This window comes from Dipodomys merriami, unplaced genomic scaffold (genome assembly GCF_024711535.1).
Source record: "Dipodomys merriami isolate MVZ:Mamm:240054 unplaced genomic scaffold, mDipMer1.0.p SCAF_35, whole genome shotgun sequence".
Taxonomy (NCBI): domain Eukaryota; kingdom Metazoa; phylum Chordata; class Mammalia; order Rodentia; family Heteromyidae; genus Dipodomys; species Dipodomys merriami.
The window spans coordinates 3,550,900-3,570,769 of record NW_027205048.1 but is presented as its reverse complement, the minus strand read 5'-3'; the positions used below and the strand labels follow the sequence as shown (position 1 = coordinate 3,570,769).

General features: G+C 41.1%; 1 protein-coding gene across 1 annotated transcript; it reads left to right on the top strand.

The window, feature by feature from the left end:
• The first annotated feature begins 3,320 nt into the window (after positions 1-3,320).
• Positions 3,321-16,561, top strand: Smndc1 (survival motor neuron domain containing 1). The gene is made up of 6 exons (XM_069987961.1): positions 3,321-3,504; positions 4,782-4,901; positions 10,376-10,518; positions 11,093-11,254; positions 13,767-13,920; positions 14,875-16,561. Exons 2-6 carry the CDS (start codon positions 4,782-4,784, stop codon positions 15,010-15,012), a joined length of 717 nt encoding a protein of 238 aa, XP_069844062.1. The 5' UTR covers positions 3,321-3,504; the 3' UTR covers positions 15,013-16,561.
• The last annotated feature ends 3,309 nt before the right edge of the window (positions 16,562-19,870 follow it).

The window sequence follows — 19,870 nt, the reverse complement described above, 5'->3', positions numbered from 1 at the left end:
CACTGAGCCACCTTCCCAGCCCATGTTTGACACATTTTTTAATACAAAGAAAAATTTCTTTCCCCACACAGAGTATCTCTTTGGACTTAAAGTATGTTTAAAGGCTTTGATAGGGGCTGGGAGGGTGGCTCAGTGATAGAGTGCTTGCCTTGGATACATGAGGCGCTGATTCCTCAGCACCACATAAAGCAGAAAAAGCTGGAAGTGGTGCCGTGGCTTTAGTGGTAGAGCGCTAGCATTGAGCTGAAAGAGCTAAGAGACAGCACCCAGGTCCAGAGTTCAGGCTCCACAACTGGCAAAAAAAAAAAAAAAAAAAAAAAAAAAGGGCTTTGATAATCTAGTAGTTATTATTCTTTTTTAGTGACCAAAGTGACTTGTCTTTGGCCATGAAAGGATCCATCACATCCAGCCCAGGGAGCCATGTGGAGGCAGGTGGGCACAGGTGAAAGATTATTACAAGGTTTATTAGAGGGGCCATATTTCTCCTGGAGAGAGAGCACATGGTGGCCTCCACTATGTAGGGAGCAGCAGGGTCTGAGGGATAGGAAGTGAGGTAGATGGGAGTTCAGATGGGTCTGGGTGGAGAGAGGGAGGGGCCAGCTGTGTGGTGAGAACTCCAGGGCAGGGAGGTGCTCAAGTCGGGGTGGTGGGGACAGTAGGTGGGCTTAAAGGTTATAGGCCAGCAGTCTGAAAAGCTAGGTTCTGTGGGATTTTGACTCGATCTGATTAGCTGAAGGTATTTTTTTGCTTCCCAGTAAGTTATTTCAGGCTCAACTTTGTACATTTTATACTTTCTGGGCCTGAGATCCAAAGCCAGCCATTTCTCTAAGAAATGCCTTTTTTTTTTTGGTCAGTCATGGGACTTGAACTCTGGGCCTGGGCATTGTCCCTCAGCTCTTCAGCTCAAGGCAAGTGCTCTACCACTTGAGTCACAGGGCCACTTCCAGTGTTCTGGTGGTTTATTGGAGATAAGAGTCTCATGGGCTTTCCTGCCTGGGCTGGCTTTGATCTGTGATCCTCAGATCTCAGCCTCCTGAGTAGCTAGGAATACAGGCGTGAGCCACTGGTGCCCGGCTTAAATGCCATTTCTTTCTTTGGTCTGAGGCCGGTACTTGAACTCAGTACCAAATGCTTCGCTCATTAGCTGGTGCTACAAGTGAGCCATGCTTCCAACCCCTTAAATGGTATTTAGATATTAAGATATAATTACCCTCTAATGGGGTGATATTGCTTCTATGAAGTATATTTTATATAATTATATTATTAAACGTTTATATATCATATATAAATGTATGATATATAATAAACATATCACAAAATGATATATAAAACACATATATATTGTATAATATATAAGTAAAACAAATATATCATAGATAAAATATTTAATAATACACTACCTATTATATAAACATATTATATATAAACATACATATTATATAAATATATATCATATGTAATACCAATATATGAGTTAGGCCCTGGTGGTTCATGCCTGTTATCTATTAGGTCTGCCTGGGAAAACAGTCCCTCCCCCCACTTCCTCTTCACCTGCCTGAAACCAGTAATCACCTGTCAATCATCTGACTGTGAGCCAGCAAAGAACCCCAGACTCTGAGGTCATTTCCTGATCTGCTGAGGTAATTTCCTAAACCACCCTGGTCACACTTTCTTCAGAAGTGAGAGGTTCCCTAGGCTCTAAGATCACTTCGGCATCTGCTGTAGTTCCTATATAATCCGGCTCAACAAGAGTCCCCTCCTTTTCCTTTCCCTGTCTCCTGTGCCTTTCCCTCATGCGGCCCACAGTTTGCTCTCCCTGCAATAAACTCTTTTCTGCCTGAATCATGTTTCTTTAGGTGAACCTTACAACCTCCATTCCAATCCTTTAGCCATGTTTGTGCATCTATTACAACTCGTGTACAATGTACTATTACAAATATATACAACCAGCACTTTTTTTTAATATAAATGAAAGTATTTGCCACTGTTCATCATTAAAGACTATAACTTGAATCAGCACTGGTGGCTTATGCCTATAATCTTAGGGGACTAATAATAATAGTTGGAAGCCAGTGGGGGCAGAAAAGTTAGACTCCTACTCCAAAATAACCAACAAATGCTATGCTGGAGGTATGGCTCAAGTGGTAGACCACAGCCAAGAAGTGTGAGGCCCTATGTCCAAATTTCAGTTCTTTATTAAGAAAGAAACCCAACTAAGGTCTCTTCTCCAATAGTTCTTGAGACTCTTTACCTACTAAAGCTTTTATTACTAAACAGGTTCTATGGCTGAGTGAGGCAGCTCACACTTGTAATCTCAGTTATTCTGGAGACAGAGATCTGAAGGACCAAGGTTCCAGGCCAGTCCCATAAAGAGCTGGGGAGAGCCCTGCTCTCAACCAATAGCTGGGGGTAGTGCCCAAGCCCTACCTGTTAAGAAACCGAGTCATGAAGGTATCAGAATAAAGAAAGAGCAGAAAGTGAACTCAACAGACCAGATCAACTTAATGAAAAGTTGTGGAGGGACGCCGCGGTGACGTCAGGAGATACAAAGCATAATGGGGGCAGGGGTGGAAGGTAGCTGGAGAGCTTGAAGGAATTTCGGGACATGCCTTGAGAGTTCATGGTAAAGGCCTGAAATGGCCTGGTTCCAGGAACCTATGGGGTACGTTAATGGCTTGGCCAGGTGGAACGGGAACTCAGGGGTGGCCACCTGTGTGTGGGGGGGGGGGGCTCTCATGTTTATATTCAGATTCTGGGCTGGAGAATTTCGGGAAGGCCCACGCAATGGGATCAATACAGTTACGAGAATAAAGCAGAGTCCCAGCACGGCCCCTCAGTACCCCGCCGTAGAGGGGAGAACCTTCGGTCTAGGCCGGTCGGCGGCGAAGGCAGATCTCGTCGCTAAAGGGCTGCGGCCAAGCGTTACAACACGTGTCTAGCAAGCTGCAAGGGAGGGAGTTCAGAGCCCACGCTTCCGCACCCAGTGGCCAGGGAGTTTAAGGACTTGCATTTCCGGTACAATTCCAGGTAATGCTGGCGACGCGGAGGCTGCAGGAACTCACAAGCTGCCGGCTACCGCACGCCGAAGGCATCCCAGAAACCAAAACGGCGGGAGGACGCCCACTCCGAGAGGCCTGGGGCCGGGCGCAGACTATTTACGTCACTTCCTCCCTATTAGGCCCGCCCTTTTCGCCTCCCTAACGCGTCAGGCGTACGGCCTTGCAGGGCGCCAGGAATCCGGTGGAACGAGCGACGTTTCGCGAGGGTTCGTAGGTCTCGCGATACTTCACTCGCCTTGTCTTTTCCTCCTTCCAGCGCCCGGCTTTTCTCCCCTCCCCCGCCGCCGCCGCCGCCGCCGCCGGAGCTCCTTCCCCGGCCGAGTCGCCCCGTAGCCGACGCGGAGGATTTCTTTTTCCCCCTGCCGAGTCCTGCGGTCCGCACGGTTGCTCCTGGGCTCCTTCATCGGGACCCCTTCCCGCCACCCCACCCCCAGCCCCACGCAAGGTAACAAACCCTGGGAGGCAGGCTAGGCCTCGCCCGGCCGCGGCGGCCCCGGAGTCGAGGCGGAGGCCGGGGGTCGGGGGGCGGCCTCGCCGGGAGGGCTGGGGTCCCAGCGCCCCTCCGCCCAGGCCTGAGCTGGACGCGGCCTCCGGGCGGCCCCGCCGGGGAGCCGGGCGGGCGGGGTCCGGCGCCCGCGCCGATCCGCCGGGAGCCCCGGGGGAGGCCGCCCCCCGGGAGCCCGGGGACTGGGTTTCCAGCTCGGGAGGGATTCCCCCAAGTTGTGGCGGGTTTCGGGGGGCCGGGAGGAGGGCAGCCTGGCTCGCCGGAACCCTTTGGAATCCTTCCAGGATCCAGGCTTTTGGCCGATGGGAATTTTGAGGAAAGACAAGATTTGCTTACAGATCGTGAGACGGTTAATTCGAGGGTGTGTGTGTCTGTGTCTCTGTCCGTCTGTCTCTGTCTTCCTGCCTGCCTTTTTTCTTTTCTTTTTTTTTTTTTTTTTAAAGAACTGTTTCTTAGAGTTTCTACACGCGAGGGGTGTGTTCTTTAAGATGTATCCACAAATGGGTAACGGTTCAGTGACGGAGTGGAAACTTTTGCATAGACTTTTAGTTGCGTAGCTCGAGTAGTGTATTTTGGTTAACATAACATTTTTATCTGGTTTTGGAAGTATACTTTCAAGCTTGAAAAAATAGGCCCTTTTCTCCCAAGTTTTGACTCTGAACCAGTAGTACTACATGCATTGACTTTTGCATAATAGGCTTTAAAAGAGAAATAGATGATTTCCTCTTTTTCTGTATCTTTACGTGGAATTTATCTGTTTGTAATCTTTGCAAACTGTTGTCTTCAAATTTGCGATTTAGCAAACTCTGAAGTAAGTAAAAATAATGGTAGTGAATTAAGTGGCAATGTTAACAAGGAGTTAGGAGCAAATCGTCATTCAGGCTAGTTAGGGAATTCGTGTCTGTGTGAGTGAGTGAGTGCCAGCCAGTACTGGGGCTTGAACTCAGGGCCCAGACACTGTCCCTGAACTTTTTCACTCTAGGCTTTAAGCCCTGGGTTCTTTTTTCAGCTCCACTTCAGGCTTTATGGTGGTTAAGAGTGATAAGAGTCATGGACTTTTCTGCCAGGGCTGGCTTCAAACCACAATCCCTAGATCTCAGCTTCCTGAGTTACCTAGGATTATAAGCATAAGCCACTGGCCCTCAACTGGGGATTACTTCTTACGGTTTAATATTTGATTCCATTTTTCATGGTCTTACCCCCTTTGTTCTCCCCAGATGTCAGAGGATCTAGCAAAGCAGCTGGCAAGCTACAAAGCCCAACTACAGCAAGTAGAAGCTGCACTGTCTGGAAATGGAGAAAATGAAGATTTGTTAAAACTGAAGAAAGATTTACAAGTAAGTGTGGGTGGACAATTGGAGTTAACATTGCGGAGAAAGTATTTCTGTATTTTCCAAGTTATTGTTTAGAATCTATAGGCACACAAAAGTGTCCTTGGAAGGAGGTCTCCCGTGTGTGTGTGTGTGTGTGTGTGTGTGTGTGTGTGTGTGTGTGTGTGTGTGTGTGTGTGTGTGTGTGTGTGTGTGTGTGTGTATTTGAGTATATGTATATAGGCTGTGAGGCCTCTAGAGAAGAGGGTTGCTCCCTCATTTTGAATACAATTCTGTAAATCTTGTGTGTGTGCTTATAGGATTTTTAAAAAGTTGGTTTTGAAAGACTTTCAAGAGAATAAACTTCATAATGGAACGTGCTTTTAGTTTTCAAGATTTGGCAAGGGAAACAGTTCAAAAGGTAAAAGTAAAGGACTTAAGTTTAATCTGGTTAAAATCCTCTCAAATTACACCAGATCTTTGAACCTGAAATGTGGCTTTTTGTTTTTCAAATCTAATGGGTAACACCATAGGTTAAAAACCCATCTTAAAAATACTTGGAGATACACATTTTCTATATCAGTGTTGTGTAGGTGTTTGGATTTAGGACTAGACTTTGGGTACTTGTTGATTCTTGTTGATGTGTTCAAAAGGAGTTCAGTAAGTGTGAAACTTTTGAAAACACATTCTGGCTTATAAAGGCAAACATAAAGCCACGATAGTAAATACCTGTTTCTCAGGATGCCAGATTAAGAAAATTTATTTAAGTACTGTTTATAAGTTTTCATTTTGAGACCCTCTTCAGGATTCTGAGCCTAAATTTGTAGTTTTCATTTAAAGTTTTGATTCAGTGATCTTTCTCTACTCAATCTATGTTTTACATAATAATTATTCCCTTTACTCCAGGAATTTTACAATTGCAAATAAATGACAGTTATATGAAAGAAGTTTCATATTTGGGATTCTGAAAGAGCATACCTGGGCATAATTAAAATGTGTTTGACATTTTCAAAACCAGATTCTAGATTTAGGATAAACTTGAAATAAGTATATTATTTTAAAAAAGAAAGTATCTGGGATTTCACTATGTACCCTTCATCAATATTTAGAAGCCAGACAGACCTATGAACTTCAAGCTGCCATTCAGTAAGAAAATGTGTTGGGGGAACAATTTCTCCCACTTCTCAGTCCTCCTGTAAAAATAACTCAGTGGCTTGCCCTGGTCTTTTCAGTTTGATTTGCTCACAGGTTCTGTGAGTGCATGTTGAAGGGGAGGTGACAGAGGCAAGCTGACCTCTGGTGTACTTAACAGCTTAATTCTTGTCTTGGAAAGGTATCTCATCTCCCTTTACCAACTTAAAAGCAGTTATTTTTTTCTTTGGAGAAAAGGAAACATTGAGTGCCAGTATTTATGCTGTCTGTTGCTTCCTGGGCAGTGGTAAGAGAGGTGTATGGAACTGGTGGAGTGGGAGTCTGAAACAACATTATTAGCAGATCTTTTCAATATTTCTGGAATAAATTAGAGTGTGGACACAACTGTCGTAATATGATTTATAGAGCAAAGGTGCTGTAGGGAGAAACTGTTGTGCTGGACACCTTAATGGGTACTGAAAAGGCTTATCTAGGGTTCAATTCATTGTGATCTAGGAGTCGTCTATCTATAAAATATCCTCTTATCTATAACTGTTTAGAACATTTGTGATGATGAGATGAGCCTTTTCTGTATTTGCTGTTGCCTGCCCTAGCCACGTGTGGCTGTTGAATATCTGAAATACAGCTCGCATGACCAAGGAGCTGAAGTTGTAATTTTACTCAAATAGCCATACATGACTACAGCTGGACTGCATAGATTTAAAAGCTTAAATAGCTCAAATAGTGATGATACAGAATGTTTTACCTGACCAGTCTTTTTTTTTTTTTTTTTTTGGGTCCGGTCGTGGGGCCTGAACTCTGGGCCTGGGCGCTGTCCCTCAGCTCTTCAGCTCAAGGCTAGCGCTCTACCACTTGAGCCACAGCGCCACTTCCGGCTTTTTTCTTTTTGTTTATGTGGTGCTGAGGAATCGAACCCAGGGCCTCATGCATGCAAGGCAAGTGCTCTACCACTGAGCCACCTTCCCAGCCCCATATAAGAAGAAATTTATTTATTTATTTATTTTTGGCAATCACGAGGCTTGAAGTCTGGGCCTGGGCGCTGTCCTTCAGCTCAAGGCTAGTGCTCTACCACTTGAGCCACAGCGCCACTTCCTACCTGACCAGTTGTGATCAATTTGTTTCTGTTAATCCCATTATGAGGGGAAAGAAAAAACTTTTTATTTTGACCTTTTTTTTTTTTTTTTTTTTTTGTCAATTGTGGGGCCTGAATTCTGGGCCTGGGTGCTGTCCCTCAGCTCTTCAGCTCAAGGCTAGCTACTTGAGCCACAGAGCCACTTCTGGCATTTTCTGCTTATGTGGTGCTGAGGAATCGAACCCAGGGCTTTATGCATGCAAGGCAAGTACTCTACCACTGAGCTACCACCCCTACATTTTTTATTTTGATCACTAGAGGATAGTTCTGTTTCAAACTGAAAACTGCTCAAAAATGGACAGCATCCTTTAAGATTCGGTCAAATTTTATTTGGTAAAATGAGTACTTAGATGTGTTCTTCCATTTACTATCTCCCCACTGAGTTAGTGATAGCTTCTATTTTGCTGTGGATTCCCTCTTTTTCTTCTTTCCTCCTTGGGATGTGTGTATCTTGGGCCACTTGTGTTTAACTCTTCTTATTATTCATTTGATGCAAAGTCTGCTCAGACTGATGCTAAGTTTGTGGCTTCATTTTTATTTTTTGGATCATCGTATGGTTTCTGATTTCTTGTGTTTTTCTAATGGAAACACATTATTAATCTAGGTTACTAATTTGTCCTTTGACTTGTGGCCCTTTCTGAGTTTTTTACAGTGACTCCCACTTTTCCAGTAAGTTGTCTTTGTCTATCTTTACATGTACTTGTGTTCATATAGAATAATGTTACTCAGAAGGCAGTAAATTAATCTACTGAAATCCTCACTACCTGTCTTTTTCTCTTAAAAGACAAAGTAGATATAGTAAAATCCAGACTGGCTAGCTGATAAGCCCCCAGGCAGTCTGTGCTAATCACAAAAATAGCTGATTTATTAGGCTGTTGTGCTGAATAAAGTGGTTCTAAAGGAGGCAGGGGTCAAGTCACTTGTCTCATATATTACAGTGGCTCTCTGCATCCCCGAAACGCCTTCCTTCAGTAAGCAGAGTGCTTGTGTGCACCCCTTTGACCTGCTGATATGTAGATCACAACACCTGATGCTTCCTGGAACTGCCGATTACTGTAACTGCTGCCCATCTGTCAATGAAGGAGCAGTTTCAGAACTCAGACTTGGGGGAGGAAAAGTAATTACTGGTATGTACCTTTAAGAACCCCCTCACACATACAATAGTTTTTCTAATACTTTGGTCAATATGCACATGTAAAATTAATGAAAAATCAGAATAGTTTTCATAAATAGTTGGGAGGGGCATGTAAACCCAGGCATTAGAGAATGAATGCTCTGGGTTTTGTTTTTTTATAGAGGCTCATTGTACAGGGTCCTGAAAATTCTTTATAACATGCACAACTTTTCAGGATCCTTTTCTTGGATGGAAGTGTTTTCATTATGAATTTAGAAAGAAAATGTTCTGCCTTTAAAGAAATTGGAATCTGAATTTGAGACCTCCAAAGGCCGAATTCGTAGTGTGCCTCAGTTCAGTAGAGGCTGTGTGATAAGGAGTTTGTAAGCTCCTGAGTCAGGTTTACTGGATTGTATCTTTAGCTGTCAATATGATTAGCCAAGATCAAAACTGGATAATTGATTCTCCTTTTTGTATTCTATATTATTTGAAACACCTTTGCTTTATTTGCAAAGAACTATCATTAAAAGGACTGAGATACAGGCACTTGCCTAGCATGAATAAAGCCCTGGGTTCTATTTTCAGCTCTATTAAAACTGATTACTCAACTAATTAAAGTCTTGTTCTACAGGAATTAGATGTAAAAAAAGTATTTGACTACTTGGGAACTAGTAGAACTTGAGAGATTACTATGTTTGTTTGGTTTGGTATCCTGAGCTTTGGACTCAACTTTAAACTTGCTAGGCCAGTGCCCTACCACTTAAGCAACTCTCCACCCCATTTTGCCTTTGATTGCTTTTCATGTACATCTCAGGGTGCCCAGGGCTGGCCTTGGACTCCACCTAGTGTGTATACCTGAGATTAGAAATATATGCCACTATGCCCAGCTTATTGGTTGAAATGAAGTGTTGCTAGCTTTTTGCCTGGGTATTTGTGTCCAGAATAGCTATGTTTACAGGTGTGAGCCATCATGCCTAGCTGTTGTACTAAATTTTTCTGAATTTCAAATTCTGAGTCTTGTTTTATTTATAAAATGACCCTTTCTCCACGTATTTTCTTTCTAAGATCTAAGTAATTTTTAGAAGTAGCCAGGAAGATTTAGAATCTTTAGGAGAGGAGATAACATTTAACTTCCTTGGCTACTAAACCTCAATGGGAGCCAGAAGAAACTAAGTAGAGTTTAACTTTGCCAGTAATTCTCCCCAAACATATACTTTGTTTTAAATGCAACAGAGTAACAGATTGGTGGCTGAGTCTTGCTGATCTGTACCTTAAGTTCTTGGCCCTTTCTAACACACCTTTGAATTAAACCAATGTATATAAGCCTCAGTTTAAAAAGAACTTGCCACAAAGACATTGCCTGCCTTTGTGTGTTACTTTTATTTTTTTTCCTTTTAAATGAGGCTGTGCTAATGTGCTTAATACTAAGGAATAGAATATTTTAAAGCTAACCTGATAATTTGTACTCAACTGGGATGAGTTATATACTAAGGAAATAAGCTATGACTACAGTGTATTAGCACAAGTATGTGTAAGTGGGGACATTGTGTACTAACATTTCTGTTTTGGGTGTTTAGGAACTTTAAAGGAGTGTAATGGGTAGAAAGTTAATACTATAACTAAGTAATGCCTTGCACATTGTGGTTGCATGAAATATACATGATACTGAGGAGTACTGAGGACCCTTTCTCTTATTGATGATCTTCAGTCTAATTCAGTCTGTCCTATTTTATTTCTCATCCTTAGAGCTACTCAGCTAAAATACACACAAGTAATGTGTGGGATAAGCCTACCTATACTTTTATTTCTGTTAGTATTTGGGTTAAGGTGAAGGTATGCAGGCTTAAAGCATAGCTCTGCTACCAGCAGTATAAAATCTACATGGAGATAATTACAGCACCCTCTTAGTGTTATAAACGACTTGATAAGTTCTATTCAAAAACACAAAAAAAGGTTGGGGATGTGGTTCAGTGTTGTAGAGTACTTGCCTGTCTTGCAAGGTGCCCTGGGTTCCATTCCCAGCACCCAGGGGTGAGGGTGGAGGCTAAAAGATGGTTGATGATGCAAATTATTAAAGATACTATGGTTTATGTTCTGTTTTAGGAAGTTATAGAACTAACCAAAGACCTTCTGTCAACTCAACCTTCAGAAACACTTGCAAGTTCGGACAGTTTTGCTTCTACTCAGCCCACTCATTCATGGAAAGTAGGAGACAAGTGTATGGCAATCTGGAGTGAAGATGGACAGTAAGTGTAGAAAAAACTAACTATAACATGAGATAATAAGATACAATGGTAAGATGTTTTTATTCAGTTCGAACTGCCCTATTTTAATCTTTTGGTATAGGCAATGTGGTTTATGAACCCAGTTTAATTCTTGGCTGTTTTCTTGGCTGTTAATACAACTTAATTTTAGCTTTAGATTTAGTTTGGGGAAAAGAATCAGTTGGATCTCCAAGGAAGGATAAATGAATAGGGGTTTCTAAATCAGTCTCTCCTCATGTTGAAAGTTGAGTGGTTGATTTTCCCCTTTCTGTTAAGTGAATCACTGAAGTCAGTCTCTTAAGAAATATCTTAAAGAAATTAAAGTACATCGAGTAGATATATTTGAAAACGATTTTCCCGGCAATATTTTGATTAGGACTTATTTGATAGTAGAATCTATCCAAACACTCTTTTGTATTGTTCTTGTCAGAAGGGCCATTTAATGGAAGAGGTTTTAGTTTAGACCCATATTAATAGTTGAATCACTGCAGTATAAGTCTTATAGGCTGAGTACTAAATCTTTACTCACCTGCTTACAGCCATGATATCTTTACAGGTGTTATGAAGCGGAGATCGAGGAGATAGACGAAGAAAATGGCACCGCTGCAATCACCTTTGCTGGTTATGGCAATGCTGAAGTGACTCCACTGTTGAATCTGAAGCCTGTAGAAGAAGGCCGGAAGGCAAAGGAGGACAGTGGCAACAAACCCATGTCAAAGTAAGTGACTGATTTCTGTACTTTGGGTGTTCTGCAGTTTGTTATAGTACTTGAGGTAGCCTGCAAACAACCAGGGTAGATTAAGAGAATTCTAGGACTTCATAGCATTTGAAGGTAGTCACAGAGAGTCAACACTTTCTATGTATGCCTAGGTTGAAGACATATTGGCTCCTAGTTTGGTATTTTATAAATAGTAAGAGGATAATGAATACTAACAGTATCTTCTTAATAAATTTTTATAAGGCAGCAGGTACTACACTATAGTGAACAACAGCTTGGACCTTATCCCTGCTGAGTTAGTGAAGAGAACACAGAAAGAAATGCTTTAGGGCTGGGCATATAGCTTAGTGGTAGACTCTTTGCTTAGTATGTGCAGAGCCCTGGTCTTATCCCTAGCATGGTGGGTAGGTGGGAGAGTGCTTTCATAGTACACTGTAGAAGTCATGAAGGGACATAACAGGTACTTCAGAGTGAGAAAGAAACATCTAAACTGAGATTTGAGATGAGCAGAAGTTAGCAAAGTAAACTAGAACACAGTCTGATAATTTTTATAATATTTGTGTATGTGTGCACACACACACACACGTGTGCTTGACCCTTTTTCTCTTATTGATGGAGCATTTTGACATTAGGCAGTGGTTTAAATCTGCCTCTTCCTCTGGAAATTGGGGACAAGCATCTAAATTACTAGGTATTGACTGATGGTAGTCTTCATAAAGCTTGTAACAGTTCTTAACACATAATAATAGTTCAGTAAATGTTTAAGAAAGGGTGGGACACTTAAGGGAAGCAGAAAGAAATTCCTGTAATAAAAACATGGAACTGGAGGTGGATGGTTTAGAGAGCCAGACTCACAAAGTACTTGTAAACCACTGATAACATTTTAAAGTAGAAGGATGAGATTCCAGCTTAAGAATGAATGTCTGAAGAGAGAAGGCAGCTGCTGTTATAATCCAGGCAACATAAATATCCTCAATATAATTAGATTGCTTTACAGTCTACTACAGTCATTGTGAGGGCTGAACTCTGGTTCTGGGCACTGTCCCTCAGCTCTTCAGCTCAAGGCTAGTGCCCTACCACTATGCCACAGCATCACTTCCGGCTCTTTTCTGCTTATGTGGTGCTGAGGAATCGAACTTAGGGTCTCATGCATACGAGGTAAACACTTTACCACTGAGCCACCTTCCCAGCCCCATAAAGCAATGATCTTTTGAGTTTGTGTAAAAAACACCTTTAGTTTCCTGATGGTGATTATATGGTACAAAAGCATCTAGATTCTATTACCTGTTTTAAAAATCTTAATTTTGGCTGCTGTTAGGTGAACAAAGATTATTAATAGTTTTAGGTTTGATTTTATTTAGGATCAGAAGCTAGTTTAGAGACTTTTGGAACTCCCAGGTTTTTTTGTTACTGTTTTTAAGAATTGTTAGTTATACCAAGGCCCAGTGGCTAGCATCTGTAGTCACAACTTCCTGAGGAGGTTGAAGTCCAGAAATCACAGTTTGAAGCCATTATGGGCAGAAAAGTCTTTAAGAATCCATCTTTAAAACAACCAGCAAGAAGCTGGACTAGAGACATGTCTTAAATGGAAGAGTGCTGAGCAGATTTTAGGCCGTGTGTTCAAACCCCAGTACCAACAAATATTGTTAAAATTTCACTGTGCTCTTCCAATTCTTCCAATCTCAGTAAAAGTATATGATTTGTATTAAATATCTTGATATGATCTTTCCAGATGTTACTTGTTAACTATATTTACTTAGAAATTGGTAAAGGCTTAGCTGGTCATTAATGTTGGAAATCAACATATTCCCAAAGCATAATTGGCAAAAGCTATATGAGTCAAATAGAAAGTCATAGTTGAACATTTTATTTGTAGGTGTAATAGATATATTTATGCTTGAAAGTTTACAAAGATGCTATGTGTGTGTCTACACACACATACATATATATTTTTCAACACCTCTCCTTACCTTCCCCTCACCCCTTTCAAGCTGGGCATGACGTACCTGTAAAATCTCAGCACTCAGAAGGCTGAGGTAGGACAGTCATGAATTCAAGGCCAGGCTGGACCTGACCCCTCAACCTTTTGAGATACTGTTTTATAAAAAATAGGTTTTTTTTTAGTAATGCTAGATGATTGATACTGATTTTAATTAAAAGTTGGTTGGCTGGGCGCTGGTGGCTCACGCCTGTAATCCTAGCTACTCAGGAGGCTGAGATCTGAGGATCGCGGTTCAAAGCCAGCCCGGGCAGGAGAGACCGTGAGACTCCTATCTCCAATAAAACCACCAGAAAACCAGAAGTGGCGCTGTAGCTCAAGTGGTAGAGCGCTCCTCTTGAGCTGAAGAGCTGAGGGACAGGGCCCAGGCCCAGAGTTCAAGCCCCATGACCGACCAAAAAAAAAAAAAAAAAAAGTTGGTTGGATTTTTTTTTTTCTTTTTGTACTGGGATGGTGTGCAAGAAAGACATATTTAAATCTCTAAATTTTTAATCTTTTTTTTCTTCTGCACAGAAAAGAAATGATTGCCCAGCAGCGTGAATATAAAAAGAAGAAGGCTTTGAAGAAAGCACAGAGAATAAAAGAACTTGAGCAGGAAAGAGAGGATCAGAAGGTGAAATGGCAACAATTTAACAACAGAGCGTATTCTAAAAATAAAAAGGGCCAGGTTGGTAAATTTGATCATATTTTATAATATGAAAACTGCAAATGTTATTAAAATGATTTTTAAATGAAACATTTGCTTTTAACTCAGAAACTTTGTTATTGGGATTTGAGCAGAAAAACTAAAATTTTGATCCATCTGAAGGCAAGCTTTAGATGAATAGTGAGTGGTGGTGTTTGGTGACACTTTGCATAGCTTAGGAGTAAAGGCTTTAGGTATGACCCTTTGTTCAGTTTTGACACTGTGCAAACAATGCACTTAAAATTGTTACTATAAAGTTAATATACAGGTGATGTACAGTTACACAAGCCAGGTAATGAGTACGTTGGGGTTTTTTTGTTGTTGTTTTTGCCAGTCCTGAGGCTTGAACTCAGGGCCTGGGTGCTGTCATTGAGCCTCTTTGTGTTCAAGGCTAGCACTTTACCATTTTTGAGCCACAGTGCCACTTCTGGGTTTTTCCTAATAGTTCATTAGAGATAAGAGTCTCACAGCTTTTCTTGCCCAGGCTGGCTTTGAACTGCCAAGCTCAGATCTCGCCTGACTAGTTAGGATTACAAACATGAGCCACCAGCACCTGACTATGATACATTTTTTTTTCTTTTGAACAATATCAGCACTTCCCTCAACAATGCACTTTTAAAAAGTATTGATGAGGGCAAAGAATGTGGCTTAGTGGTAGTAGAGTGCTTGCCTAGCATTCATGAAGCCCTGAGTTTGATTCCTCACTACCACATAACACAGAAAAAGCTAGAATTGGTGCTGTGGCTCAAGTGGTAGAGTGTTAGCCTTGAGCAAAAGAAGCTCAAGGACAGTGCCCAGGCCCTGAGTTCAAGCTCCAGGACTGGCAAAAAAAAAAAAAAAAAAAGTACTGATGTAGATTATATTTTAACATTAAAGTTTGAAATTGGTATTTTTTCCAGCACTAATCAGGAAATGGTTTCTGTTTTCTTTCCTTAGGTAAAGCGGAGTATTTTTGCTTCACCGGAGAGTGTAACTGGCAAAGTCGGCGTAGGAACTTGTGGAATTGCTGATAAACCCATGACACAATATCAAGATACCTCTAAATACAATGTCAGGCATTTGATGCCTCAATAATAAGAAAAACTGTTGATTTCATCTCTGCAGGGCTTTACATTTACCTTTTTATCCTTATATTTTTCTAAAGGTAAATTATTTGTTAGATGAGTAAGGAGGATACCATTGTTGTCATTGTTTGACTTCAATAGAGTGAAACTTGAAGAAACTGCATTTGATAACTGCTATTCATTTAACTTCCTGTTTCTACTACCACAGCTCCTCACTCTGTTGAATAAGGCATCTTTTCTAGACAGATGCTGCTTAAATTGGCAGTAGGATGAATTGTTGATCTTTCTGATACCAGCCTCCCCACCACCCAATGTGGTATATGCAGGTTATAAGTTGTACCTTGGGGTTTTCAGATGATTCGAACTTGACATATATTCTAGCATTTCATTGGAACATGAAGGTAAAACACCAATCTGCTAAAAGGATCCTTCCATCTATTCTTCTACATTAAAACCTAGCAGTTGTCCTGACAAGCCTAATGGGAGGTTAATTTGCAGATGGCAAAGTTTTGAGGATTTTCCTTGAATAACTTGTTTCCTTGCCTATGGGGATGTGTGTCAAATTGATCCAGATTTAATTTCTTTTTCAACTGAGTTTGAGTTTGATGTAAGAAACCATGTTTAGGATGAAATCCCTTTCTGTGGTGTTTTTGTTTAATTTTGTTTTTGTTTTTCTGTTTTTTTCTTTAAGGGTATTGGTACCAGTTTTTGGATGTGTAATGTTTATATGAGAAAACAGAAAGCTGATGTATAGCCCTGTATACAGTGTAGATACTATTTTTGTAAAAAAAAAAAAAAAAACAACCCACGGCTAAATTAATGAACAAGAGTACTGAATATTTCATCACAGAGTTTCTTGTATTTCTTGTGCATTAATCTGACCATAATTCCCCTGTATATTATGTTCACGTAGCTGAGTTTTTAATTTTTATTAACTAGATCAAGTTGCCAGCATTTGTTGGTGTAAGTGAATATCATAGTTATCCCAAGTTGAGTTTAAGCCAAATATGCATAAAAGGGTCTTCCTGTTAATGGAAGAAGATGACTTTTAGGATGTGTGTTAATTTCAGTTTTGTATGTTTAACTTTTATTAAATAAAATGTTTTAAAAAACCTCCAGGTGTGTTAACAAAAAGGGAATGACAATGATGAGAGTTTTGAATTCTCCTCCTCTTCCCTCTATACAAGCCCCTTAAGCCCCTTTCCTAGCCCAAGAGGTCAGTTTTTCCTTCCTAAACATGTAGGACAAAAGGCATACATTACAATAGAAAAAGGACTACTTGGCCAGAATGAAGCTTAATGGAAGAATGCTTGCCTGGCACGTGCATGGACCTGGACTCGTTCCTGAGCACTGAATCCAAAAGTTACAAATCAAAAAATGAGGACAAGGGCAAATATTTAAGGCCAGGAAACTTCTAAATATTAAATTCTAAATAATCCTATACTTCCTTGGGCTTGAATTTGGGGCCTGAATGCTGGTGTCCCTAAGCTTTTCAACATTAGCACTCTACCACTTGGGCCACAGCTTTTTGGCTTTTTGCTGGTTAATCGGAGAGAAAGATACTCAGACTTTCCTGCTTCTGCCTCTCAAGGGGTAGGATTCCAGGGGTGTATCATCACTATTGCCTTTTTGTAACATCTTTTTTGTTGTTGTTCTTGGGTCCGGTCGGTGTGGGGCCTGAACTTGGCCTGGGCGCTTTCCCTCAGCTCTTCAGCTCAAGGCTAGCGCTCTACCACTTGAGCCACAGCGCCACTTCTGGCTTTTTTCTTTTTTCTTATGTGGTGCTGAGGAATTGAACCCAGGGCCTCAGGCATGCAAGGCAAGCGCTCTACCACTGAGCCACCTTCCCAGCCCAGCCCTTTGTAATATCTTAATAGCATAGTCATAATCAAAAGTTGCTTAGAAGAAGAATATAGTTAGCAAAATCTGATATATCTGTGTGCCTCCAGAAAAGGATTTCTGAGATTACGTTGGTGTGTTTGTTGGAAAAGTGGTTTACCTGGTGTTTGTGTAGGCAGGACTGTCAGCTGCGGCCATTCTGACCATTACTTTTCTGGGAGCACTTTTGTAGTAGGAGAGAAATAGAAGTAGCTACATCATAATAAACATTATTTTAAAAAATAGACTGGGCATGAATCACTAGTACCCAGCACAACCACGATTTTTAAAATTCTTAAAATGTTAATAGTTAACAAAGACTGTTCTAATTAATATTTCGGTGTTTGAATACTGCCTTCCTGCTTACTAGCTAATGTCCCTTTAAGGGTTCAGGAATGAGTTATACGTATAAGGACAGGACAATGTCTGACATATGGTAAACACTACAGAAGTATTTACCATTTAATGTTGAGTAGAATGAATATTTGATGTTTTTTCCTTTACACAATAGCAATTCATATTGGATAATGATAGCTGCTTAAGATTGGAAGCCCCCAATTACAACTACTATTGAAATGTTACAAAATTATATATTCAGTAAATCATAGTAGAGGTTTTTGAAATAATCTTCACACTAGGGCATATGTCTTACTGGGTACAGGGTTGAAGATCTAACAAAAATTTTAATTCTTGCTGGGCATTGGTGGCTCATGCTTGCAATCAGGAGGCTGAGACTCAGGATCACACAATTTAGAGCTATCCCAGGCAGGAAAGGCTGTGAGACTCATCTCTAATCAACCACTAGAAAACTGGAAGTAGATCTATGGCTCAGTGTGCTAAAGCGTTAACCCTTGAACAAAAGAGCTCAGCAATAGTGCCCAGGTCCTGAGTTCAAGCCCTAGGACTGACCAAAAAATAAATGTTAAAGAATTGGCTTGTGCGACAAACATTAGTAACTGAGAATCATACTTTGGGCTAAATGTAAAAGGAGTTCAATTTCTGAAGCAAAGAACTTTTAGTAGCAGTTTTATTTAGCCTAGTTAAGAAAACTAAGCATCAGTCCAAATTGCTTCAGTTAAATTATTCCAACTTGTGTTTTGGTGCTGGTACTGGAGCTAGAACTCTGGGCCTGGGCACTGTCACTTAGGTCAAGCCACTTGAGCCACAACTCCTTTTCCAGCTTTTTGGTGGTTAGAGATGGATTCCATGGGCTTGACAGGAATGGCTTTAAACTTGGATTTCAGCCTCCTGAAGAGCTAAGATTATAGTCATGTGCCATCAGCACCCGGGCCAACTCTCAATGCTTGTTTGGGTTCATAGTGAAGGAATGTGTATGGGTGTGTATGTCCAGTGTGGTGTGACCGTACCGCTGGGTGTGTGTCTGCCTTGAAAATAGCAAGGGACCATTGGCTAATAATGGAAAACTGATACTTTATGTGTAGATGGTAATTTTTTTTTGCCAGTCCTGGGGCTTGAACTCAGTCTGGGCACTGTCCCTGAGCTGGTTTTGCTCAAGGCTAGCACTCTGCCACTTGAGACACAGCACCACTTCCAGCTTTTTCTGTGTATGTGGGCACTGAGGAATTGAACCCAGGGCTTCATGCATGCTAGGCAAGCACTCTTACCACTGAGCCACATTCCTAGCCATAGATGGTAATTTTATAATTACAATAGACTCCTTTTTTCTTTGATGTTTAGAGTTTGAACTTAGACCCTCATCTTTGCTAGGCAGACACCACTTGAGCTATGCTCTCCCTTCCATTAAGTTAGATCTTGTATAAGATGAAATGTTCCCATTGTAAATTCAGCCAGAGTTGCACTGATTTGGCTTGCCTAAGTTCTACATTAATTGAAGTGTAAAAGGGAGAAAATATTTAAACCAACAGGTTTTATTCTTACTAGAAATCTTTGGAGAGTTGAATAAATACCTGCTGAATTACATTGTTATTTGTATTCTATGAGGCAGTCGATACTAAGTAGTAATTTAGAAATTCAACAGTAAATGTGAACACTAGCATTTTTGAGTTGCAAGTTACACTGAATTTTTAATGCAGTTGAGATGAACATAGGCAAATTAACAAGTAATTCCGTAGTTTGGAAAAAAACAACGAAAACTGAATCCTTTTTATGCCTTTTTAATAAGTATATATAGTAGCCTGTTGGTTTGCGGGTGGGTGTTCCAGTTCCAATGCTGAGGAAAACCCATGACTGCACAGGGTCACAGCACCACTCCTTACTTCTGCAGCAGTGTCTGACTCGGCTGAAGACATGCTGCCTTTTAACTAGCCTACTAATTTCATTTTACCACCTGAAACATATGTCCTTTCTGGCTTAGGAGGATTATCATAACTTCTACCTTGTTAAGGGTGCCAAGTGCTTCCGGAAAGATCCTTTATAAAACAATGGGCAAGGAAATCCCCAGATCACATGATTTGAACACTTGATGGATGATAGCAGGTCTGAGGTCCAAACTTCAGTTTATCTGCATGAAGTGCAGGCAGGACTTTAGTAGGATTTTTGGGGGGTTTTTAAGTGATGTATAGAGGGATTACAGTAAATCAAGTAGAATATATTTCTTGTGCTATTGTTTTCTGTTTTTGTTTTTCCCTCTCATTTCCACTCACAAGTTGTATAGTTGGGGTTTTTGTTTTTTGTTTTGTTGGTTGTGGGTCTTGAACTCTGGGCTTGGGCACTGTCTCTCAGCTCTTCAGTTCAAGGCAAGCAAGCAATCTGCCACTTGAGCTATAGCGCCACTTCCAGTTTTCTGGTGGTTAATTGGAGATGAGTCTCACGTCCTTTCCTACCCAGACTGGCTTTGAACTGCTATCCCCAGATCTTAGCCTCCTGAGTCCCTAGGATTACAGGTGTAAGCCACTGGCACCGGCTGTTTAGTTCATTTTTAACATAGTGAGTATCACTGCTTTATTATTTGTTCACCCCTTGTCCCTCCGCCCCTCCTCCCTGCCTCCTTCCCTCCCAAAGATAGATAA